General features: G+C 33.1%; 1 protein-coding gene across 1 annotated transcript in view; it reads left to right on the forward strand.

The window, feature by feature from the left end:
- Nucleotides 1-27,432, forward strand: part of LOC145283595 (uncharacterized) — a 3,312,299-nt gene that overhangs the window by 2,147,299 nt on the left and 1,137,568 nt on the right. Inside the window, exon 7 of the mRNA XM_080132527.1 lies at nucleotides 23,523-23,713. Within this exon, the coding sequence (XP_079988653.1) occupies nucleotides 23,523-23,713 (191 nt within the window). The remainder of the gene's footprint in view (nucleotides 1-23,522; nucleotides 23,714-27,432) is intronic.

The raw sequence follows: 27,432 nt of genomic DNA on the forward strand, positions 1-27,432 counted from the left end.
TGGATGTCGCCTACTGAAAGAAGTGGAAAAGTCTGTTAAGCCTGTGACAAAGCCTATAGTAACATTACATAGCAAACCGATGGAAATCAACAAAGGACAACATGGAAACGGATTTTCCAAAGTTTTGTTAACGAATGAAGTGTGTGTCACTCTTGATGTTCAGTTTCTTGTCTGTCGCCTCTTGGATCTTCCGACCACTCTGTTGTATCAATTAAGATAAAAATGAAATGTAATAAGTCCCCAGACGTACCTCTCCATCGTACAGTATATCGATACACTAAGGATGACTTGGATAGCTTCCCTACATTTTTATCTGATCTACCTCTGAATTCCATGTTTAAAAAGGATGTGTCCTCTATAGTATTAGGCCTGGCGGAATGGTTATTTGTAGGTATTGACCGTTTCATAGCCTCGAAAAAGTTTCAGCAAAAACCTAACAGCCAGCCATGGTTCTCTCCAGGATGTGCTGCTGCCATTGCGCACAGAAATCACCTTTTCCACTGTTTCCAACGTAATAGATGTATGGAAACTAAAGCCGCTTTCAGGACTGCCAGCAACAATTGTAAGAAAGTAATAAAGAACGCAAGAGAGTTGTATGCTCAATCTGTTAAGTCCAAAGTAGCTGAGCAGCGGCTTGGTTCCCACCAGTTTTGGCAAATAGCAAACAGAATCCTGAACAGAAGCGTGTGCTCCATCCCAACTATTATCAATGGACCTGAGGTAATCTCGTCAGCATCAGACAAAGCCAAACTCTTTGACAAGAACTTTGCAGCTAATTCTACCCTTTGCGATCAAGGCCGCCAACCCCCAATATTTCCTCCTGTATCAGAAAACACGCTATGTGATATACGTATATCTGTACGTGATGCCAAGCTAATCAAAAACCTTGATTCCAGTAAAGCAACTGGCCCTGACGGTATTCCAATTATAGTACTCAAAAACTTCAACCTGAACTAGCGTCCATACTTACAAAACTGTTTAAACGTTTTCTTAAGAAGAATAGTTTCCCATCTCCCTGGAAAATTTCATCAGTATGCCCTGTATTTTAGAATTCAGATGATCGCTCATCCCCCTCTCAGTACAGGCCAATAATCTCCTGTGCGTCATGAGTAAGTTGCTGGAATCTGTGTTAAATACAGAAGTAATCAACCATCTCAACAAAAATAGCCTTCTTAGTGACACTCAGTATGGTTTCCGTTCTGCTAGATCTACAGCAGATGTGCTTACAGTTATATCTCATAGGATTAGCAAATCTCTCGACGGAGGCAACCTTTCTAGGGCAATTGCTCTTGACATATCTAAGGCCTTTGATAGGGTATGGCATAAAGGTTTACTTCATAAGATCTCTAACTATGGTATATCAATTTTTAAATCATTTCTTTCTGATAGGTTCATAAGAGTAGTAGTTGAGGGACTAAAATCAGAAGCTCACAGTATTAATGCCGGTGTCCCTCAGAGGTCCATCCTGGGCCCAACTCTTTTCCTGATCTACATTAATGATCGTCCAAATCACATCCTTACATCATTTGTAGACATTTATGCTGACGACACTACCATTTATGGTAGCACATCTAAGACAGTAAACTACCAAGTTCTCTCCAATTCTCTCTCCTCTGATCTTGAGCAAGTAGTACAATGGGGTAAGGAGTGGCTGGTTACTTTTAATGCGTCTAAAACCAAGCTTCTCTCTTTACATCATCAACATTCTGATCCACATCTGGCATCAATTGAAATGTATGGCTCTCGTCTTCAGGAGGCCTCAAGTTTTGACAAACTTCTTGGCTTGACCATTACTCCTGATCTTAAATGGAACACGTACATCAAATCTGTTGCCAGGGCCGCTGGAAAAATGGTGGGATCTTTCTATCGATCCGGTAGATATCTCACTGCTGATGCTATTCTCTATCTATATAAGAGCCAGGTACGTCCAAGGACGGAATACTGTTGCCACATCTGGGTTGAGCTGCTAGAAAGGACTTATCCTGCCTTGATAGAGTTCAAAAACGACTTCGTAGCCTCGTAGGAGATGTCTTTTTCTCTTCCTTGCAACCTCTATCTCACAGAAGAGATGTTGCGAGTTTGTCTCTGATGTATCGTTATTTTCATGGAAAGTGTTCGACTGAGCTTCAATCTATGGTCCCCCCTCGCAAAACTTTCACAAGAAACACTCGTCTAGCTGTAAACACTATCAATAATTCCCCCCACTCTTTATATGTGCCTAAACCTAAACGTAGATTCCATGAACAAAGCTTCTTTCTTAGAACTGCACGCCTATGGAATTGTCTTCCGTTTTCCTGCTTTCCGGCTGACTACAATATGGTTTTCTTCAAGTTTAACGTAAATAAGTTCTTGATGAGCCGTTCCATATAAGTTATCAAATTTACCAAATTTTCATAACTAATGATTACTATAATGTCCAATTTCTACTGTAAACTCTTTAACCCTTATCATTGAGCGGCCTCTTGGCCTTGATAATGTGGTGATTCCTATGTAAAAAAAAAAAAGATAGCTGGAGCAAGGGATAGATTCAAGATGCAGGACATCGACATTAGCGTTTAAAGCGCCAAGATAGTGATGGGATAATGATTTGTGCTGGGATTATCGGAGGTATATTAGTTAGCCCATGGAGAGCCCCAAAAGGCGTAAAAATGACGTCAAATGCTTACATAGCTTTTATGAAGGAGCACTTTGAACTATGGCTGAAGAAGCAAAGGTTGACATTCAGAAGAAAAATTATTTTGATGCATGCAGCAAACAAAAGCAAAGAGTATTTGCAACAACTGGGATTCTCTGGGCTACGGAAGATGGAGTGGCCTGCGAATTCACCAGATTTGAACCCAATTGAGGACCTTTGGAGTATCATAAAGCGACGCCTCTATACAAGTGGACGCCAATTTAAGAGCAAAGGTGAGTTGTGAATGCTCTTCAATAGGTATCGCGAGGAATAACTGCAGACGAAATCACAAATTTGACTAATTCTGTCGACTAACGTCTTTTACAATCATTCATAAAAAACATCGCATATCCCCTACTAATTATGTCAATGTAGAAATTGCTATGTAGTTATTGTGTTCTAGGAATTTTTTCCTGGTTCATTTAATATTTGAAAATGTTTCAATAAATAAGTTAGGTGTATATTGTATTTTTTCTCAACCTCGTTAATATCTTGACACACTGAAATCAACACATATTCCTATCTCCTGCTATAGTTTCGTTAATACTGCTTTAAATACTTGTATTTTCTGACTCGAGAAGCTGAATACGCTCTTTCTCCAAGTTTCATGGATTTTTATTCACTCGTTCCTAAAATATTTAAAAAAAAATGTAAACTCGTTAATAATTTGATACGCAGTGTGTGCGCGTGTCTGTGTGTTTATGCATGCCTACTGCTAAAGTGTCTGCATCGCAGGTGAGTAATGATCCCTGTGAATATGTATCTTTATATAAAAGCTCCCAAAATTATTTCTATGTCTATATTAGTTCAGTATACATAGTACATATTTATAAACACATTGCCTACATATGTGCATATATGTTTTGGTTTCAGATACTATAGATAACAGTTTGGAAATGACACTCGAGTTTCTTTGGTTAAGGAAATATCCGCTTAAACACTTGTACTACTGGATTTTATGTTTTTGAAATCTTTAGATGTATGATTTGTATTATTCAGACTACTGTTCTTATCTTGAGAGTTATTCAAACAACGTTACAGTCGATAAAACCTTCGACCTTCTTCAGGAGTATTTGGGCAAAATGGGGAATCTCTATACCGAATATATATATATATATATATATATATATATATATATATATATATATACATATAATGTCGATTTTTTGTTGTTAATTTTTTAATGATAAACAAATATTCCGTATTAGTGTCTCTTTCATATGAGATCAGGAGTGTAGTTTCCCCTTATAAATATTACTCATATTTTTTAGGACGTAAACCAATATTTTTCGTGTGTGTATAAGTGTGATTTCGTTGCCTTCTGATTTGGAATAGGTTTGACGATGCTTGATGTGCTTAGAAGTGTTTTATCTAAGTTTTGTATTGCTCTGCATCCGATAAGTATTGAAAATCGATAATTGAAACAATCTGATTAAAGAAGCAAGCCAGATTTTGAATAAAGTTAAAGCTTTTATACAATCTAACATTACAAGTGCATTTCGAAGTTTTATTACCGTACAGGCAGTAAGGCCCTGCCTATAAAACCAACCGTAGATTCTTTTATATGTCAGGTACGCGTTCAAAATAAATGTTTCTTTTTTAGAGCACAATTGAACCATGTTACTTGACTTTTGTACGTTTAACTTTAATTCAAGTGATTATGTAGAAATAATTTCGACATCAATAGTTACTCTTTTGAAAGAACAGGGGCACATTAGAATGAATGTTTCTGATTGTAGCATAATTGGACTATGATATATGACTTTTGCTTGTTAAACTTCAAGGGAAGCAAATACTTACAGATGATTTTATAAAATCAACAGTAGATTCTGTACAGTGAAATATAGATTACAATGTATTTGGGACTAAGTAATTGCAAAGAGACATGTAAAGCTTCTGCTAATACATTGTGCGGGGAAGTCCGTACTAGATTGGATAAAAAAAAATGGGCAATTTTACCGATTTTGATAATAGTAAATATATGTAAGGGTAGAAAATGTGTTGGTCTTCATTCAATCCGGGACAACGTGGAATACTTCTGCTAATATATGAAAAATACCGTTTTAGGACTATAGTTTGAATTATTTATTTAACGGCAGTGAGTACTTCAGCTAGGTTATATCTTGATATTCGCAAAAACATTAGTAACATTTTTATGAATCAAGGAGGCGCGGTTTCAAACACTATACATTAATTTTAAAATGTTCATCTAATCTAATTTAAATGTTGAATTAATATATTACTTTATTTTAAAAGATATTTTATAATATTTTATGTAATACACGACAAACATTCAATGTTTAGAAAAAACTTTGAAAAGCAAAAGACGTTAATATGGATGAATTTCCTAGATGGTAAATCACGCCAGGCATAAAATAATTAAATTTTCCGCATGTGAACATGTTCAGCCATCTTAATTCGTTTCTCCGTTTACATTACTCTCTTCAGACGTTGGGCACATCGTTTGTAAATAGCACATACAAAAGAGAACAGTATTCGGTTCAGCCATTGCTACAAATGATGTATTTTCAGTAAAGAACGTTTTCATTACTTTTTTTATAAGAACCGAATCTCTATCATGCGTTAAGTATTGCTTAAGATCTGTTATATTTATAAAGACAAGCAGAACCCATGGAAATTCCAAGGTAGTTGAAAATTTTTAAAACACATTATAAATAAAATGAATAAAAAATAAAATAAAACAAATAACGACGAATGTGAAACAATTTTTTAGCAAATTCTTTAACCTTTTGAAGCTAAAAAGAATTGATTTTTAAAAAAATTGGATTTTAAATTAAGATTCAACTTACAACATGTTTTTTTTTCTGAATAGTTTTATATATATATATAAATTATAAAGGAACCGATGTTAATTCACTTGCACTAGAATTTTAAAAAGAAATCATAACGAAAAACGCTTACACTCTTCTTCCTTGGGCTTTTTTTAATTATAAAATAGCCCATTTGAAGCCGTAAACAGATAGCCATATTTTTTTTAAGTTTTGGGAGGAACTGGTTTAAATGATTGATAAAGAGCGACTATAGCAGGAAGTAATTCGCTTCTCTTTAATTAATGTTTGCGATGATGATCGTTTTTTTTTTTTTGCGGCACTGGGCGTGCAGACAAGTAAATTAATATTTTTTTCCACGGGCGTAATCATAATTCTAAAAAAAATCACACTGAATGAAAATTTTTTAAATAAATGATCACGAAATAAGTTATATCAATCTCATTGCTTTATTTTATTATTTTTTTAATTGAGAAATGATTATTCGTATTTTTTGGAATTTTTCGAAGTATTGTTCTCATCTAATGTGTTATTTTAACAATGTTTCAGTTGATGTAACCAGCGACCTTCTTCAGGTGGTTCTGGTCGAATTCAGGAATATTTCTGTTGAACTCAGGAGTATGCACAATTTTTTTAACAGAACCGTTTATTTTACTGACGGGTGTAGTATGCTCTTGTTTCGTAAAAATCTTAAGTAGTTTTCACTTGTAATTTTTATGTTGCCCACACTGAGAAGTAAAATGTTAAATTCCCCAAAAGCATATTTACTATATAATGTAATTTATCCACTACCTCACGGGATTTGTGTCAAATTCTAATATCAATTTTAGAAGCGTTATACGAAGTTTATTCTTTACATGTAACCTTTTACAACTTATCATTCTATACTACTATTCATTACAACATATTATATACTAGCAGTTCAGTTCGGCTTTGCTCGGAATCTCTCTCTCTCTCTCTCTCTCTCCCTATATATATATATATACGTATATATGCGTATATATATGCGTATATATATGTATGTATGCGCATATATGTATATATACGTATATATGTATATATACGTATGTATATGTATATTTGTATGCATATATATATGTATATATATGTATATTATTGTGTATATATGTATATATATATGTGTATATAGATATGTATATATGTATATATATATGTATATATGTATATATATATATATATATATATATATATATATATATATATATATAAAGTTTGACATATGTCCAGGCAACTTCCATCTAAAATTTCAAGAGTTTAGACCCAAAATTGGCTTAATAATTTGGTAGAGACCGCAATGGTCAAATCTTTTGAACATTGACTCGTTGGCAGCCAAATTTTCGGCGAAAGGTCTATTAAAAGCTTGCCCTATGTCTGAATTTACTTGATGTAAAATTTCAGATGCTTAGACCCCCAATTACCTGAGGAGTTTGGTAGAGTTTTTAAAGATCAAATCGTTGAACTTTGACCATTCGACAGCTGAATTTCTGGTCGAAAACCGATTAAAAGATTTTCTCAAATCTCAATACCCCTTATGTCAAATATATTACGTGTCGCTAATATTTCTATTTTAAGAGAATGTAATTATCGAAACTGAATACGGAAAGCCGACGAAATATAAAGCGTATATGTATATATAATTTTGATTCTTAAGTGTTGCCCATTTTATAGAAAAAGTGTGTTTTTAAACCTGGGTATTTTGAATAAAGGTAGTTAGAGATGCTCATATTTTTTTTTTATTATAATTCTCATTATTTATAAAATTCATGTGGTTTAATATTCGTAATTTTATTAGCAATGAGGTCGCGCTAATGTAGGTATGGGTTTTGACACGTGCCCGCCTTACCTTATTAGTGTAATTTCTTATATTAAGGTTAGGTGCAGGATAACTTAGTACGTTTTATTTGTTGGTATTACTTCGGGTTTAGATCGTGGGTGTAGGAGGGTAAGATAGATATCCAGGAGAATCTGTGGGAGGGTGTAGAATATCGTAGTGTGAGAATTATTGAGTGGTAAAAAATTTGGATCAATTATTAAATCTGGACTATGAGTATTTATTAGGAGTTAGAATAGGTTACTGTTTATTTGGATCAATTAGAGAGTTATTTTGTAGTAATTAGGTTACATTACATGAATAAATAACCGCATTGTAAATTCAATCCTCATTAAGTTGGCATTCTTGTTTATCTTGAAAATTGCAGTTAGTATTGAGGGTAAAAGGAGGGGATTTAGTGAACTGTTGTAATTTCTTATAATTTGATGCGCTTAGTATTATATTTTAATAAAAATTAATTATTTCAAACGGTGCTATTGCGTGTACAATAATCAATGGGTTAGTGTTGTAGTATTTGTTAGTATTGGAGATTTGATAAAGTGTCATTATTTAAGGCGGCGGTTCATCAGGAATTTGTTCATGTTGGACTTGAAGACATCCAAGGTGAAGTCGGGTGGAAAACAGGCAAGCGGTAGAGAGTTCCGTAGGCGTGCAGTTCTAAGAAATAAGCTTTGTTCATGGAATCTACGTTTTGATTTAGGCACAGATAAAAAGTGGGGGAAATTATTGACAGTGGTTCCAGCTAGACGGGTGTTTATCGTGAAAGATTGGCGAGGGGGGGACCAGAGATTGGAGTTCAGACGAGCGTAAAATAAACATGGGCTCGCAACGTCTCTTCTGTGGGACAAGAAATACATCAGCATTCCGCCTAATCTGATTAAGGACAAAACAGATACTACACTTTTATCTTAGCTGTAATAACCAGTTTATTTACATGCTTCTCATAGCGACAAAACTAGCACTGAGGTAAATTTATAGAGGAAAATGGACTCACTAAAATGGGTATTTCTCTTATGGCTTCAAAATTAGCTTGCAACTTCACAATGACGAGGACGCTTCTGACGACAAAAATAAATCCATCAATCCTTCAAGAGAATGAGAAGGAATGCAATAAATCATAAACTGAATAAACTGGAGAAGGGTATGGAATAATGCATTATGGGACTGAACTGTTTCTAAACTTTGATCCCAGCCAAAGGCTAAATCTTTGTCCGTATGTTCCTGTCATGATGATTTATCTTCTTCAAGTTTAGTTTCTATCGATTTCAACCATGAACCATACAAAACTGTGTTTATCTGGTCAAGTTTTAGGGCGTGTCTCTGAGTGTACACTTTTCTGAATGCTTTTCAACACACAAACCTTTTAGCAGCTCCTTTTTGCTGTCGTTCAGCTAATGTGAGTGAATTCATGAGTTTGATTTTTCTTTATGGAATGATGCTGCTTTATGTTTTTTTTTAATTCAATCCAAAGTGTTGCATCGGCAAGTAAATTCCATTAGCATCTCTAATCTTGATTATTTGAAAAGAAATTTGTAACGGGGAAATAGAATTCCGGAGGAATCTAAACAAAATTAAGGACAATCAAAGTGAATTCATCATCATTGAATTATCAAATTTTCTACCTTTGGCATTTTACTTTTCCCTCCGAAAAACACTATTGCAAAACGACGCTTTATTATTGCTGATTTTTTTCCTACTGCGGTTTTGACATAAAATCTCCATCAAACAAGACTTCATTAACCCTTCCAAAATGGGGCAAATCTATATTGAGGAGAAGCGAGTGACTTGGTAAAACATAACTAATCAAATGAAAACGGAATAAATGTTCAGGATGATGCTGTCATAACATCTTTCCTACTGATATTCTCTAAGCACCTTTGGGACAATTTCGGGCAAATCGTCCGCATCTTCAGTTTCTTTTCGAATAAGTGTGTGTACAGTTCTCACGCTGACACCAAACTGTGCACTTATTGTCTCTATCGACACACGACAGTTCTTATCCATAAAATTTTTATTTGGCCAATCAGGTCCCGTGTTCAGATTTCCTTACTCCTCCCACATCTTCCATCACCCCTCAAACTTCCTGCCTTCCTTGATTCTCTAATGCCAATCACAAACTGAAGCTCGATTTATGCGAGATTATCCAAAAGCAGTCTGAAGCATTCTATCCGTTTCTGTAGCATTTTACCAAGTTTAAAACAGAATTTTATTGCATAACATATTTCTAAAGTGGTATTACGTCTTGATTGATCTTTTGAAATTCACCAGTTTTGACAATCAGGCTTTAATAAGGTGTATTCCATACATATTTTAATCATACAAATTATTAGGATCTCATGAGATGTATAGCAACAACATACTGAATTTCCATGTCTTCGACAATTTTTAATGGCTGTACAAAAAAACGTCTGGAAACTTATTGAAGAAACCACATATTTTGTAAATAGCATTTCAAACTATCTCTATCATACAAATAACAATTCCCTGCAAAGGAAAGCTTGTTTTATTTTTGTTCTTTTAAATAAATTCTAAAATAAGGTAAGGTTGTATATAATTATGTGGCGATTGTTTGCATGTAATTGAAATTGCTGTGCTGCTCAACCTTACAAATAATAACGAACTTATTCATTTAATATAAAGACTGGGAGAATATGTCGGTCTGCGATTTTGCTAGAATCTTCCACTCATGTCAGTCGAAATAACGTATATCCGTACTTTTATTTTGCCGTAGTTAGTTTTTCTAGGAAATATATTTTGTTTCTCGTTTCTTATGTTTTTCTTCCGAACCCTTACGAGACTATCACAGAAATGCAAGAGTAAATAATATTCTCCTAATAATACTGCATAGGACTAATAAAAAATACCCAGAACAGTATATTCGAATATTTTAATTAACCCTCCGTGGAGTTGAGAGTTCGCAAAGAACATAGTCAGACGTGCGGTATTAACTATGTTTTGCTATGTAGCGAGAATAGCACCCATATTCACTTAATTTAATCATCATCGGTTTATGGATATTCACAAGCATTAATAAATATTTATAAAAATCACTCGAGACAAAGCATGAAGCTACTTGATGTTAGGACCTAACAAGAACAAACGGTGATTACTGCAGATGCAGGAGATGCCTATCGACCTTAGTCTTGAAAAGGTAAAGGTTGTAAGTAGAAAGAAGCAGTAAGCATGAAAACAGTTCCGCAAACTTGCAGTCCATGAAAAAAAGCTATTGAAATAGGAAGCTGTATTACAATAGAATTAGAACGACGAATTGATGGAGACCTCTATACCACCGATTTAAACGAGCTAGAACAAAGTAAGACAAAGAATAGATCAGACAATTGTGAGGAACAGGAGTATTTGTAAAAAAGCCCGGGACTAGCAACATCACGTCTGTGAGATGAAGGTTGTAGTGAAGAAAAATGTGTAGAGCTAGTCAAGGTACATATGTTCCTGCAATTTATCAATAACTTTCAAGTACAACGCATATTTCAACAAGTTATTTATGTTTAATTGTTTAATTACGGTAATGTACTTTTTTCAATAAACACGATTTTTTTATAACTTTTCATTTTTTACACGGGTACGAAAAAAAATACAATATATACAAAAACAGGATAGTGTTGATTTACACTATAATTGAAGAATACACATGTAAAGTTACTCAATTCTAAGTTCACACATTATGTATTCCTCTGCATCAAAAAGAATATTGTCTTTGTGGACCGTATTATCTATAAGGTATTTTTAACACACAACTCACGAAAGGTTAAAATAATGCATAAACATTTTCGAACCCTCTCATAATGGTTTCTAACTAGCATTCTCATTAACCTTTTTAATTAAGTGGCGACACGTTAGCATAAAAATTTAGTTATTTACGACATTTCAGAAGGCATGCTCTATTGGTTTAAAAAATTGGCATCTACTAGCATCTTAATTCTTATATAAAGCTACAATTTACTCGGGCAGAGTGCTGTCATATTTTGCATGGTGCACCAACCACTTGGCCCTCCCTTTAAGACAAGGCGCAAATAATAATTTCTTATTATAAATATCATTATATTATTACTTATAAGTATCGTACTGTTTGACGAGCTCAGTCTTCTGTCGTATGGTTCCAGTGTTTCTTTTTTTTTTTCGCAAGTACTTCCAAGGTGCGTGTTCTAATGTTATTAATGTTATTAAACTTGTATAAACTAATTTGGGTATTACTTTTTGTGGACTGTTATCCTCATCTTCATAGTTATTGTTTCACCACGTCTTGGCCAACTTATCCTTTCGCATTTAACCGCTACGGGATAGGAATGCTAAATCTTGTAATTGTATACCTAGTAATTACTACCTTCCATAGTTGTTGCTTTATCATGGAACCGTAGAGACTCAACGCCTCAATCCACTGCGCCACAGATAGAGGTGAAACAGCAATTATGAACATGAGGAAAACAGTCTGCACAAAGTACATAAAATATGAAGCTTATCTCAAAGGATTCCAAATAGTAAAATCAAATAATGCATAATTTTATAAAACAATTAAATATACATGCGAGCTCCTGATTATCAGATAAAATCACTTCCTTTAATAGCAAAGGTACGGACATACCTAAAGATTCTTTTCACGTGACGCTTGGGTCGTGAAATTATATTCCTAATACCTGTCTTTCTGACAATACCAATTATGTAACGTAATGTGAACAGACATTTTCCTTTTCATTTCCTACCTAGGTTTCTCTCTATAAATCGGCACTTTACCAAAGTACGTCAGTAGCAAAAAATAGATAAGTGTTATGCTGCCTGTAGCAATGGTTATAATCATTCTTCATTTTCAATAGCAAACGCAATGCGCTAATGAAAGTATTGCTATTTAAAAACTAATAGACGAACACATGTGTTTCCTAATAATGAAAGACTAGAAAACAAGTATGAAAGAAAAATATATGTTTATTTACATTGCGTGTCAAATTATGAATGAGATAACATGTTTTCCAGTTTCATAAACTTACAGATAGTTTCGTATCAAAAGCTTCGGAAACGTTGGTAATGCTGAGCTGCGCGTAATGTGAAATGTTCGTACTGTTCTGCGCAATATAAACGACTTGCCATCGTAATTGCTGAATCCACGTTGTTTGAGATGTGTCAAATAATTAACAAGGCAGTTTGTTTCGACAATAAAATGGGTCATAAAGGTGGTTTGAGTAGTTCTGAAAAGAGTACTATTACACAACAGCAAGCAAAAGGTAAAACTACCCTCGAAATATCAAAAATGATAGGAAGGTATCATAAAACTCTGAAGAACTTTGTCAAGGACCCTACAAAGGTACGTAAGAGAGCTGACAATGGTAAATCTATCAGTTGTTTCACGCCGTTCTCTACTCCAAATTAAGCGCAAATTTGTTAAGAACCCTGGGATGACAAGTCGAGAAGTTTTTGACGAAGCCGGATTGATGAATGTCTAAAAAAAATACTCGATGTCGAATTCTGAAAAAAAGTAGCCAATTCTGTTAAGACTGTGACAAAGCCTACATTAAAGCAATATCACATAAAAAATCAATTTAAATGGACAGAGGACAACATGAAAACGGATTTTTCGAAGTTTTGTTCACGGGTAAAGTGCGTGTCACTCTTGATTGCCCACATAGCTGAAGCAAGAGATGGGTCCTAGATGGATGACATCGTCATTAGCATTTAAGGCGCAAACAAGAGGTGGTGGTGGGATAATGATTCGGGCTTGGTTTATCGGATGTAATTTAGTTAGCTCATGAAGAGTCCCAGAAGACGTAAAAATGACGGCAAATGCTTACATAGCTTTTCTGAAGGAGCACTTTGAACTATGGCTGAAGAAGCAAAGGTTGATGTTCAGAAGAATCATTATTTTGATACAGGATAATACTCGCTCGCATGCAGCAAACAAAAGACAAAGAGTATTTGCAACAACTGGGGTTCTCTGGACCACAGAAGATGGAGTGGCCGCGAATTTACCAGATCTGAACCCAATTGAGAACCTTTGGGGTATCATGAAGCGACGCCATTATGCAAGTTGACACAAATTTTAGAGCGAAGATGAATGTGGGATGCTCTCCAAGAGTTATGGCGAGGAATAACTGCTGACGAAATCACAAATTTGACTAATTCTGTGGAGCAACATCTTTTAAAATTCATTCATAAAAAAGGATCGTATATCCCCTACTAATTATGTCAATGTAAAAATTGCTATGTAGTTACTGTCTTCTAAGCGTTTTTCCTAGTTCATTTAATGTTTAAAAATTCTTTCAATAAACAAATTATTGGTATATTGTTTTTTCTCAACCCGATTAGTAACTTGACACACTGAAATCAACAAATATTCCTAACTTTTGCCATAGTTTCGCTAATACTGCTTTAAATACTTTTATTTTCTGACTGAAGTAGCTGAATAATATCGTAAGCACTTTCTCATGGATTTTTATTCACTCGTTCCTTAAATATTTAAAAAATGTAAACTCGTTAATAATTTGATACGCAGTGTAGTCTTCTTTATAAGTACAATTAATTTTAGAGAATTCATTACTGATTTCTTTTCAATATACCATGTGAAATGCTTTCAGTAGCCTACAACGCGGTCTGTGGTCTCGTCCCTAGATTTCAATAAGCACGAAACTTCAGATTTATCAGGTGCTTGCTCGAACTTAGTCTAGAGTAGAGTTGCGGATCTTAAAAACTTGGTAATGTTTCACTAATACTGCCTCCGCCGAGTTATGCAGATCTGCTGGCACCATTTTGTCACCAATACACAACTCTGAAAGTGGTGATAATTATGCCTATTTGTCAAGCTCTTTTTAAAAAAGAAACTCCGTTTGTTCGGCCACACTGCGAGATACAATATACGAAACAAGTTACACACCATCAAAGTTGACGTCTCGTGATTGACTACATATAAGTATCTTGGCCGCTGCGGAATGTCATGAATAGTCTGCGTTCAAACAGGACGTTGTGTGTTCTTTGGTAGGGGCCGGCTCAACTCACCCTGCGTTGATGTCGCAAAGTAAGTAAATAATTAAAACCAGACAGTGAGGCTTTCCTAACATTTACAGAAATGGTTCCAAAAGATTTACCAGAACGTTCTTACTCCAATGAATACGTGAATACGTTTGTTGACTAATGCGCCTTAATACTGTAAAGCGTTTTATTTTGTTTTGTTTTTTGTTGTTGTTTTTGTTTCATTGTATGTTTTCATATTTTGATTCTCCTGACTATTGCTCTCATCTTGAGTGTTATTTTCACAACGTTCTGCGGGTGTATCTTGTTGAACTCCCAATCTTCATGAAATTTAAAACGAAACTTTTTGTTTGAATTAACGTTCCGTCTTACATGATTGGGTAGAAATCTTACGTAATTTGCAAATGTGTTTTCGTCCGCACTGAGGATTAAACCTCCCATATTCGCAAGTCTGCACTTTACACCTGAGGGTAACTAAGTAATTTATCTACGACACCACGCATCGCATAAATATACAGTGTACATAATATAGACACTATACGTATATTTGTACATGTTTAAAAACTAAATAACGGGTGATCATTATTTTTGAACACATCTATTAAACATTAGAAATAGTAATATAAGTTATACCCAGTTTGGTTTAGCTTGAATTAAAAAGAGACAAATTTTGAAGCATTTCAGCAAAATTCAAATACCTGTAATTTTCAACAGATGTTAACAGTAAGCATTGATAATAAATAAATTTTAGTTCATTTTGAGTATTTAAAAGGGTTCAGTGGGCATAATCGCTTATCGAAAATCCTAATCATTAACATTTGTATTTCTTAAGACTGACAATAATCAGACAACAAATTAAACAAGTTTTGCTGAATTCACATTCCGTCTTAAGTCGTTTAAATCTCAAGCATGATTTTTTTTAATTCAAAATTGAAATCGTTACACACTCGAAAGAACTTTTAGCATCAGTATAACTTGATCTGAACCATTATATCTTGATCTGAATCATTATAACTTGATCTGAATCATTATAACTTGATCTGGATCATTATAACTTGATCTGAATAATTATAAATTACACAGGATTTATGTAAAGCTTTTCTCCTTGTTCGGTTAATTTCCAGAACGTATATATTTTCTAAGTCGCTATATTTCAATGAACGCATCTGTTGACCCTTTCGTTTTTTCCTGTCGTACGTTGGTTTCCTGCTGGCTTCGGAGCTGTTACAGTCGTTGACATTTCTGATTTACTGTCACCCATAGAACGCCAACTCGTCAACAATTTTATAGAAATAATTCAATGGCCTGCTATAAGGAACAACAAAAAAACTCTGAAACAGAATCCCGCGAACTAACCTGTCTTATATTTCTCGCTCTTTCGTTATGTAGATATGTGTTGCATTATAAAAAAATATTGATGAAACAGAAGAGAGAATAGGAAAAAGACTCTTGATAATATTTCGTATTTTGTAGTTCTTTTTCTTTTGATAGATGTAAAAGTTCACCGAATACGACACGTTTTCTTGACAAGTCGTGTTTTTAATCGTTCCCAAACAATAACCAAAATAATATTTAACTGCATGAAATTCTATAAGCATAATTAAAGTAACTTGAGATTTTTACACGCGCACACCTACACATACACGCACCTATATATATATATATATATATATATATATATAATGAACCAATCAAAAATCTTAATAAACCTTACCTATCAAGGTAGTAAAAGCTCTACCCAGTTAAAAGGAATAAAAATAGACTAAATTATAAATAATGAATATAAAAGTTAAATAAAAATTTAAATAATCATCAGATTAATAAAAAAAATGAGATTTTAAAAAAGTGAAAAAAAGTGAAAAAGAAACTCTTTAGGCCATAGCATTTCAGGTCTTGATTGTTTTCATCTTTATCTTTGGATGAGAATAATTAAGCTTCCAAAATGGCCTAAGTTTTTTTTTCCAATTTTCTCTCATTTTCGTCCTCAGTGTTTTGATGTTTTAGTAAAATTTTATCTAACTTCGATCTTTCGTGTTTTTTATATATATGTATATATGTATTTATATCTATGTATGTATATATATGTATGTATATATATGTATGTATATATGTATGTATGTATATGTATGTATATATATGTATGTATATATATGTATGTATATATATATGTATATATATGTATGTATATATATATGTATATATATGTATGTATATATATGTATATATATGTATGTATATATATGTATGTATATGTGTATATATATGTATGCATATATGTGATATATATGTATATATATGTATGTATATATATATGTATGTATACATATTATGTTCCATCTGCCTGCTTCCCACCGGACTACATCTTGGATGTCTTCAAGTCCAATGTTAACAAATTCCTAATGAACTGCTCCCTTAAGTAAACACTTGATCAAATCTCCACACTAACGTAATGTACTTGCAATAACCCTTATCCCTGAGTGGCTTCCGGGCCTTGATAATTGGTGATCACTGTGTAAAAAAATGTATATATATATATGTATGTGTATATGTATATATACATATGTATGTATATATATATATGTATATATATATGTATATATATGTATATATATATATATGTGTATGTATATATATATGTATATATATGTATGTATATATGTGTATGTATATATATGTGTATGTATATATATGTATGTATATATATGTGTATGTATATATATGCATGTATATATATGCATGTATATATATATGTATGTATATATGTATATGTATATATGTATGTATATATATATGTGTATGTATATATATGCATGTATATATATGCATGTATATATATGCATGTATATATATGCATGTATATATATATGTATGTATATATATGTATGTATATATATGTATGTATATATATGTATATATATATGTATGCATATGTATGTATATATATGTATGTATATGTATGTATATATATGTATGTGTATATATATGTACATATATATATATGTATGTATGTATATATATATGTATATATATATATATATATATATATTCAGGGACAACACTTCATCAAACAAAAAAAATAATTTAAATCGGAATTCGATTCTTTTTTAATCTAATGAAGCGTTGTCCCTGAATTGTGACTCCATATGTAACAAAATGTTTGTATAATAAACAGATTATATACCATCTCTGTCCTTCATTTAGCACTGTTTAATAATAACGCGAATTTCAGTGGATTTTCATCTAGGAAACCAATCAATAAGTGGATCTATTTTCCCTTAATTCAGTAGAAGAAATAGCAACAATCAATTCATTAAAAGGAGATAGAGTGCGTTTTGACATGATTAAAAATCCGAAAATTTCAAAAGAAGCTGTAAATACCTTATAATATGTATACATTACGCAATAAGGGCAAAATAGATTTAGTGATGGATGTAAAAATTAAGTGATTGATCTTGTGCTACAAAATAGATACTATCAAGAATTTTAAATGTCAGATGAATTTAAGGAATAAATTGTAAGATAGTCAACATCATGGGCTTTCGAAATATAGCATTTTGTCATTCATTCATTATATTGCTCTGTAATTAAATTGAGCTTCTTAAATAAGGATTGGTATATATTATAAGGGAATAAAGTATATTTCCACAGAAATACAGTAGTATAATGGGGTAAAGAATGGCTGGTTACTTTTAATGCATCTAAAACCAAGCTTCTCTCTTTACATCATCAACATTCTGATCCACATCTGACATCAATTGAAATGTATGGCTCTCGTCTTCAGGAGCCCTCAAGTTTTGACAAACTTCTTGGCTTGACCATTATTCCTAATCTTAAATGGAACACGTACATCAAATCTGTTGCCAAGGCCGCTGGAAAAATGGTGGGATCTTTCTATCGATCCGGTAAATATCTTACTGCTGATGCTATTCTCTATCTATATAAGAGCCAGGTACGTCCAAAGATGGAATACTGTAGCCACATCTGGGCAGGAGCTGCTAGAAAGGACTTGTCCTGCCTTGATAGAGTTCAAAATAGACTTCGTAGCCTCGTAGGAAATGTCCTTTTCTCTTCGCTGCAACCTCTATCTCACAGAAGAGATGTTGCGAGTTTGTCTCTGATGTATCGTTATTTTCATGGAAAGTGTTCGACTGAGCTTCAATCTATGGTCCCCCTCGCCAAACTTTCACAATAAACACTCGTCTAGCTGTAAACACTATCAATAATTTCCCCCACTCTTTATCTGTGCCTAAACCTAAACGTAGATTCCATGAACAAAGCTTCTTTCTTAGAACTGCACGCCTGTGGAATTGTCTTCCGTTTTCCTGCTTTCCGGCTGACTACAATATGGTTGTGTTCAAGTCTAAAGTAAATAAGTTCTTGATGAGCCGTTCCATATAAGTTATCAACTTTACCAAATTTTCATTACTAATGATTACTTTAATGTCCAATTTCTACTGTACACTCTTTAACCCTTATCCTTGAGTGGTCTCTTGGCCTTGATAATGTGGTGATGCCTATGTAAAAAAATATATATATATATATATTCATAAATATATATAAACACAAACACACACACACATATATATATATATATATTTATTTATTTTTCGGTTGGTTGCGACCAACACATGCGTAGTAAAAAAAAAGGTGATTCATGATAACGTATGCATAAAGATAAAATTGGCACAGTCTTATTATATTAATCGAAAAATGAACACATTCATAAGACTATTAGCTTGATTACGTTGTTAGACATCTAACGGAGTTATTATTAATAACCGAATTTTGATATTCTTTTTCAATCTATGGCACAATCGGAGTGTTTTTATTTTGTCATTTTTTGACAACGGATAAAATAAATTTCGTGTAAATTTATTTTCTCTTTCTTTTTTCTCGGTTTTGCTTGTGTTGAGTCTGACTGATAAACTATTCTCGGCAACGTTCTGCACTTTGTGAACAACACGGTCCATAGATACCAGTCTTGTCTCATTTCTACCGTCTCGCACCTGCGCCATTCAATTTATTATAATAATGTCGCCCCAAGTAAGCGCTCGTCATTTCAGAAGTACTAAATATATTATCAATATTCTGGAGAATTATGTTATTCTTTCTATTTCACGTGTCATAATGGAACAGTCATTTTTGGGTTGTAAAAGATTGAGACGGAACGTAATCATTTTCTTAACCCATGAAACATAGTATTGTTGCAAAAATAGTTCACAATGCGTAGAATATTAAATCATAGTTCGAAACTAAAGTTCACTAGCATGAGTTTAATTATTTTTTAAACATGCAAATATTCGAATTTCGCTTCAAAACGCTCTAAAAGTTTTTAATTACGAAAAATAAGAATAAAATAAGCATTTATGTTTTTCTTATGTTTGCGTTAAAAAATATGTGAAACTTGGCGTTTTCTCTTCTGTCACGTTTTATATTTTCTAATCATGTTCATATTCATATTCATATTATTATTATAATAATTATAATAATAATAATAATTATTATTATTATTATTATTATTATTATGCTGCTGCTGCTGCTCATTAATATAGAAAAGCTGATTTGATATAGCATCATATCTACCCGGGTTAATGACACCGCCAGTGCTTTAATCAGTAGTACTGTGATTAATTACTGCTAAGGTACCGTAAGAACCCGTGTGAAAAACACAACGTCGTGGTTAACAGCAACAAAATATATTGGATAGAGAACCACATACAACATATTAAGAGTGTGGTTAGACGCTAGTTTAACTGCGAAGTGAATGACTTTTATGCTAACGTCGATAAACATATTCTCTCCGTCTTAATGATAAGTGGACGAGTTCATTATTATCCGTAGGATGGACACACCACAACAATTACCAACCTTTGTTTCACTGTATAAATTGTTCCTAATATGTTATATTGTACATTACAACTACGTGTTTTCCAGTGACTTTTATCAACAGCTTCCATCCTTACTAAAATTACAAACGCTTATTTTTTTTATATCTCGCACAGTAGATTCCGCGTATATATTATGAATTTTCTATCATTGTTTGCAAGAGTCTGCCAGATACAGCAAATATCCTTTGATATTCCTAGTGTTCCATAGCATTTATTAATTTATTATATAATTAATTTTAATGCGGTTCATGCTCGTGTCTCGGTGCCACTTGAGTTCTTTCTTCGACACCAAAATCAAGAGAGCATAGACTATTCTTGTTATGAAGTTTCCTCAGTTAATCGCAATACGATGCTGGACTTGTACAGTTCAAGAAGTTGAAACCTCCCGGATTTTTCCATTCCCATTTTAAGAAGGTGTTAGTTTATTGTTATCCCTGAGGTGGCTTTGCCGCTGAATTCCGACGGGGCTCTCTAGGAATATTTTGTCGGATAGAGAGCTTTTCAATTCCATATTCCTAGCACTTGTGTCTTATCGCGCCCTGGGAAGAAGGTATATAGATCCATTTTATTCCAACGTTTTGGTTTCAGTTCTTCGGTTTCTCGTTATTTCATACAATCGGTTGTTGTTAATTGTCGTTGACTATTACATACATCGCACACTCAGCGTTAAAATGTCTTATACTTTCTGAAAAGAACTATCCTATATTTTCCAGTGTGTCTAAGACAAAACAGAAATTCTATGAATAACGTTTTCTTTCAAGAACCGTTCGCTTACTGAATGCAATACCATGGAACTGTTTCCAAACTGACTAAAATATGCTGGTCTTTACGTTTAATGTCGATCTCCTTATTACATAAGCAAAATCATTTATTTACGCCCATAGTTATGGTCCCGTAAGGGTCTAGAAAAAAGACACAACTCGTTAATTACTGGAAACAAAATGTATTGAAAAGAAAAGCAAATGCAACAAACGGAGAGTGTGTGTAAACATTAGTCCGACTGCCACAAACGCAAGAATCGGGCATAACTTGTGCGCTAATTTTTCCAGACATATTCTCTCGTCCTTTATATAAATGAAAAAGTTCATCATTGTCCGCAGAGTGGACATTCCACAAGTTTCCAATGCTCGTATATAGTTGATAATCATCCTTCTATTAATCTATTATATAAATCTCACCTATCTTTTTAAATGTATGTATGAATGTATGTCTCGCAAAAACTTTCGACAGAGGCGACAGATATTTACGAGATCGAAATCGTTTTGAAGCTCGACCTTCTGAACGACAAATATTGAAGAATCGACTAAAAACATTAATTTCTTTACCCTCAACTGTGCACTTTTCTACAATGAAGAGTCGCTTTTTTTCACCGATATTTTCGAAAGTTATCCCCCCTTTTCGATTGACTAGCTTCAATTTAAACCTTCGCATCTTTACGTTTGGCAATGGACGAAACGGCAATGACGCCACCTTTTTTACACGTTTTTTTTTTTACTCCTTCGCGGTACGGGTTCGAGCTTACTTGCATAATCCATTTTCTTTTTCTTTTTTTTTTTTTTTTGCTCATCACACATCACCGAAACACTCAAGAACGCCAGGCACCCAAGCTAGTATTTTTTTTTCTAAAGTGGCTTTGGCTTACGTAAGTGAGGGCACATTTGTGATCAAAATGAATAGCTTACTTCTCTAGTTCTGTGTGCAAACATCCTGTTTCCATTAAGAGTATCGAACAAATATTTTTTCTACTAAAAGGAATAATCGAAAACTGCAGACATATAAATAGATTACTATGCAATAATGAAAAACGTAAGCGATAAAATGCATGGAATGAATCGATAATTAAAGAATAAAGGAAGAACACGAAAACCAAATTAGCAAAAATACAATAATTATAACGGTTGTTGTTTTGCTTTGTTTATTTATAAATATTTATGGAAATAACACGGCGTTTTATTATATTATTTGTTTTACTGTTAGTAATCGGCCTGATATACCTTATATACTTTTTGTATTGAAAACTTGTGACCGGTAACCTATATTGTACCACATATTTCTCATGGGCTATAACATGTGCCAAAGTAAAAAGAAAATCTCTTTTTTATGGGAATGTAGTATCTGCGTGTTAGAAATCGATGCACACATTAACTACGAATAGCCTAAACCATTATTATCCCTTTTGTACCTGATTTAGTTAATTATACTATTCACACTAGTATACTATATTGGAATTTTCAGTTCACGGCATAGTTGTTTCTCTATTTTAGAGAGGGTATCAGTTTTCGTCTTGTGCTGCTCTTCTTTCAGGCATTACCACCACGATAATATTGTATCTGTTCTGTAGTTAGAGACAATTCTCCCCGATATGTTTTTCTCATCATCATCATCCTGTGCTAGTAGTGTAGTATAGTATATCGTTATTTATGGCATTTTATTATATGTTAGCAAAAGTACGCGATCGAAAGGGTATTATTATTATTTATATTATAGGGTAGGCATTTGAAAGTAAAGCTGGCGTTTTTTGTTATCCTCCGTTTACAATAAATTTCGATTTCAAGAAAACAGACAATGTCTCTATTTTAATTTAGTATATACAGATTTGGAGTAAATTTCAAAAACATGATACTCGCCCATTATATATATATATATATATATATATATATATATATATATATATATATATATATATATATATATATATATATATATTTGAATTAAAGAGCCTTAAACAAAAAAATATGCCTACATCTCGCCAATAGTTTCAGCTTTTGTTCTGGAATTACATGCAGACATGACATCCACTGCCGTTTCCCCAAGTAATATTGGCGATAATGTTCTATTTCTTTTTTCCACTTTATATATATATATATATATATATATATATATATATATATATATATATATATATATATATATATATATATATAAACTCTAGATCCTTACCTCCGGTAGTATTTATACTCAGAATCAGGCATTTCTTTAATATAATGAATCAGTTTTACTTATTACAGGAGAGTAGAAAGTGCACTTTTTTTTTACTTTCGACAACTCCACTCTCCTTTTCTTTGTTGTTTAATCCTCACATTCCTTAAGTGATGTTACTCACGAAGGGGAGGAGAAAGGAAACTGTTATTCTGTGGGCCAGAATCTCTGCTATCTAACATTTACCGTTGGCAAGTTTATTCACCTTAAGGTAGTATTTTCATGCTACATATATCAAGAGGCTTTGTAGTACGCGAGTTCCATTAAAAATAATTAAAATATGTATATATCAAATAACCACAAAATCCTATTACATGGCAAACGGTTGAGAATCTTAAAGTTTTTCTTTCTCTTTTTCGTTTTTGCAGAAAAAACAGCTTGTGATGACACCGAGAGATCATTAGGCGCGCTGAAGAAATTAGCCTCAAACCCAGAATGCCTTTCTGCTTTGCTCGATGGTCTTGGCTCTTACATGAGGACTGTGATGGGCATTACCGACCAAGCAGAATGTCCAGGAGTCGAGAAAGCGATCAACGAACTGTTCAATCAAATCATCCGCGTGAGTAACTTTTCTTTAGATTTGAAAAATGCAAACGAAAATTTGGATTAGAAAGAAGAAAACAGACTATTTTCTTTTCGCAATTGGCCTTTTCTTTTTACGATGTGCTTTTTAAGATGCCGTTTTCATTTTAAATGTATGTTTCTATGAATTTCTCGTTGAAGATGTAAAAATAAAATCTAAGATGTTGGCCATGAATCTGTCACCAGGTGGAGTAGAGGCCACATGCTATATGAAATCATTATGACTACCAATTGGAAAGAATATCGCACACTGCATTCTCCGTTATAGCAATATGCAGAGATCAAGACGCAAGTAAAATATTTGAAATAGCGACAAATTATAAGAATCGGATAGTTTAATTTTTCAACCAAAGAAATTCAACCGAGACAAAAACTTCAATGTAGAAATACAGTTTAACAGAAATCATAGAAATTATTGTTGAAATATAGTTTTAAAACTACAAAAATAATCTCAATCAACAAGTGTGATAACAAATAACACCCTATCTGGATACCCATCTTTCACGCTCTTAACCTTAACATTCACAGACAACATAAATTTAAACAAATACAAATGAAGAGATTGCCAAAGCTACTGCAAATAGGGCGGGTCCTATCTAACGTGCTAAATATTACTCATGCCATAAAACATCCTATATATTTACAACGCCACAATTTGCATGTGCATTGTTGCTCATCTTATCTGCTGCATCTACAATTTATCTCTCACTCTTAAACGAGGTCCAAAAAAGTCTTAAATCCGATGGTTCCAGCACTATCGGCTAAGTTCTAACTTCTGTCTAATTGTTACATCCTTGTTCCCGTTTTACAAGTACTTTAATGTAATGTGCTCCGAGCAACGCATAGAACTTGAGCTCTCTCGACTAAGCCTACAAGCATAAAACCCCCATTCTTCACTGTTGTGGCCTCATGATGCATGGAATCCTTCTTACCTTTCGCGGATTTACTTTCTCCCCCTGTTTCTGGCTTCTTTTGCTATAATATCCTGAAGACATTTGAATATACTATGAATATACATCTCGCTATTCAACTTTCTACAGTCCCGTGTTAGGCACGAGCCCAAATAGTAGCCCCTTAAATTCCAAGCAGCATTTTTTTTTCTGAAAATGCGTAAAATATAGAAAAAGGTACAATAAAAAAAAGTAAAGAAGATAATGAGTCTGGCAAATGAATGTTTAAAATTAAACAATGAAAATGAGAACAAACGAGGAAACAAATATTAAATAATGACGAAAACGTTCATTTGAGAATGGAGGTATAAAGAAGGAGAAAGGGAGAAAGAAATGAAATATTCAAAGCAAAACAGAGAAATGCATGAAAGATATTACACAGACGACTAAAGAGAGTGATGAAAAACAAAACAGATAGAATTGGACATTATTAGGAATATTAAACCAAAAGAGGAATTCAAAACGGGACTCAAAGAAGATATTGAAAATAAACAACACAAAAATCAAACAGATTTAAAGGAAGAAAATGTATGAATAAAAAAGTATGAATGAATAAGAGGAAAGCGGGGGAAAAGAGAAAAAAGAATATTAGGGTGCGATTGAAGAAGTGAAAGAGGACGGTGGAGGAACAACGAACGACGATAAAATAAAATATGAAATCTCCTTGAATTAAACAGGAAAAGGAGACATAGACTTCAGCTAGAAACGCTTAAAATACGTGATATGCTCGAATAGAAAATGTGTGATTGCGAAACAGCTGAACAGAAAGACATGACAAGATGAACTAAATAGGAAGAAAGAGAAAAACGAAAAGAAATTCGACAGAAAAGAAAAGGATCAGGTGAATTGGAAACCACATGCTAATTTGTGGGTTCAGTCCAAAGTAATTACACATGCAGATTCGATTGTCGTTGTTGGAAATTTTATACGATGGCAAACAAAACATTGACAAAAAAAACTCCTGTAATAAAATTCAGAAAAAAATAAATAAACGACGAACAAAATAGAAGTTAATTAATCCTTTTTCTTTTCCTTTTCTTTTTTTTTTTTTTTTTTGCTCATGCGTATGAAAATACATCCATTTCTTTATTTGTTTTTCACTAGCAAATGCGTAATTTCTGGTTTGTTAGAGCTATGGATTTCTAAACTATAATCGCGTTCATTTTCAATCAAATGCTACAAGAACATTGCCTATCAACAGTTGCAAAATATTTCACGAATGGATTTTTACCCATCGCTTTCTCTCTCTCATATATATATATATATATATATATATATATATATATATATATATATATATATATATATATATATGCGTTATAAGTAATATAAAATAATAAATAAATATTACTATTTGTTACCTCCTAACAATATATAAGCAATTTTCTAAGAAAAAAGATCTTTAAAGTTGAAAACGCTTACCTATCGTTAAAAAAATAAACAAAATTAGTTACATTAGTTTAAAAACGATAAAACTAACATTTAGAGTTATCTAGGGCTTCATGACTTAACGGTTAATACACCAGACCATAATACACAGGGCCTCGAATTTGATTCCTAGAAACAATCAAGTTACGCTGACGAGAGATAGGACATCGAAACATGCTTGTATGTAGATTACGGTTGCATAATATGAACTAATAAATAAATATTACTATTTGTTTACGTCCAAACAAAATATGGGTGATTTTCTAGGAAACAATTGAAGCATGCATGGTTCCCCATGAGTGTACAGTGAACGAGGCATAAAAAAATGATTACGTTCAGCATTTACCCCCCTCCCCCCATTTGCTCCAAAAGTCCCCAGGAAACGTCAAATCATGGTTAAATGTAACAAACGGTGCAGTTTAAGGCCTTAACATATGTAAATTTGAGTGTAAAAAATGACTATGTCCATCAGTGCCACCCCCAACCATTAAGCTCATAAAGCCACCAAGGCCTCAACATATTTGAGTTCAGCACCATGCAACCCTGCTAAAAAGACATGCACAGAACATTTTGGACAAATATGGTAAAATAGTTCCAAAAATGGAGTGTTTTTATTAGCCCTTAAAGAGTCCCAGGGGCACCCCCAAGAGTTATAGCGAAGTATAGACAAACAAAATAATACAGAAATCAGTTAGTTACAACTTTTCAGAAAGTTTTATAAAAATCGATGCCATCAGTTTTTGTTAATAAGCACAAAAGTGTCAATTTTACCAATTTTAATCCGAAAAGCACCTCTAAGACAGGGGAGCAATCGGAGTTTTCGCGGAAAATCCGTTCTGTTACTTTTTTTACTCATTGTTTAATGTATGTACAAAATATTTAAAAATTCCAACGCGAAATTATTGAGAAAAGTGCGGGCAGACGAATGGATGACCGGACAAGGATGAATTTACAGATCCACCAACTTTTTCTCGGGGCACAAAAAAGATCTTCAACTTTGAAGACGTTTATTAATCGTATTATCGTTCAAAAAATCTATAGATTCTTATATATATATATATATATATATATATATATATATATATATATATATATATATATATATACACTAGAATTTCAGCGCGGCGTTGCATGGTGTTTGAACGTGTATGTTGAGCAAAAAAAAGCGGTCATTTTTTTTTTAATTTGACCCCTAATGTGACTCATTAACATTTATTGTTTTGGGCTCAAATCAAGTTATTAAGTTAGATCCATGTCCAAGAAACCTATATCTAAAATTTCAAGTGTATAGACCCAAAATTGTCGGAGGGGTTTGGTA

This window comes from Euprymna scolopes, chromosome 8 (genome assembly GCF_053919585.1).
Source record: "Euprymna scolopes isolate OS-2025 chromosome 8, ASM5391958v1, whole genome shotgun sequence".
In the NCBI taxonomy this organism is placed as follows: Eukaryota; Metazoa; Mollusca; class Cephalopoda; order Sepiida; family Sepiolidae; genus Euprymna; species Euprymna scolopes.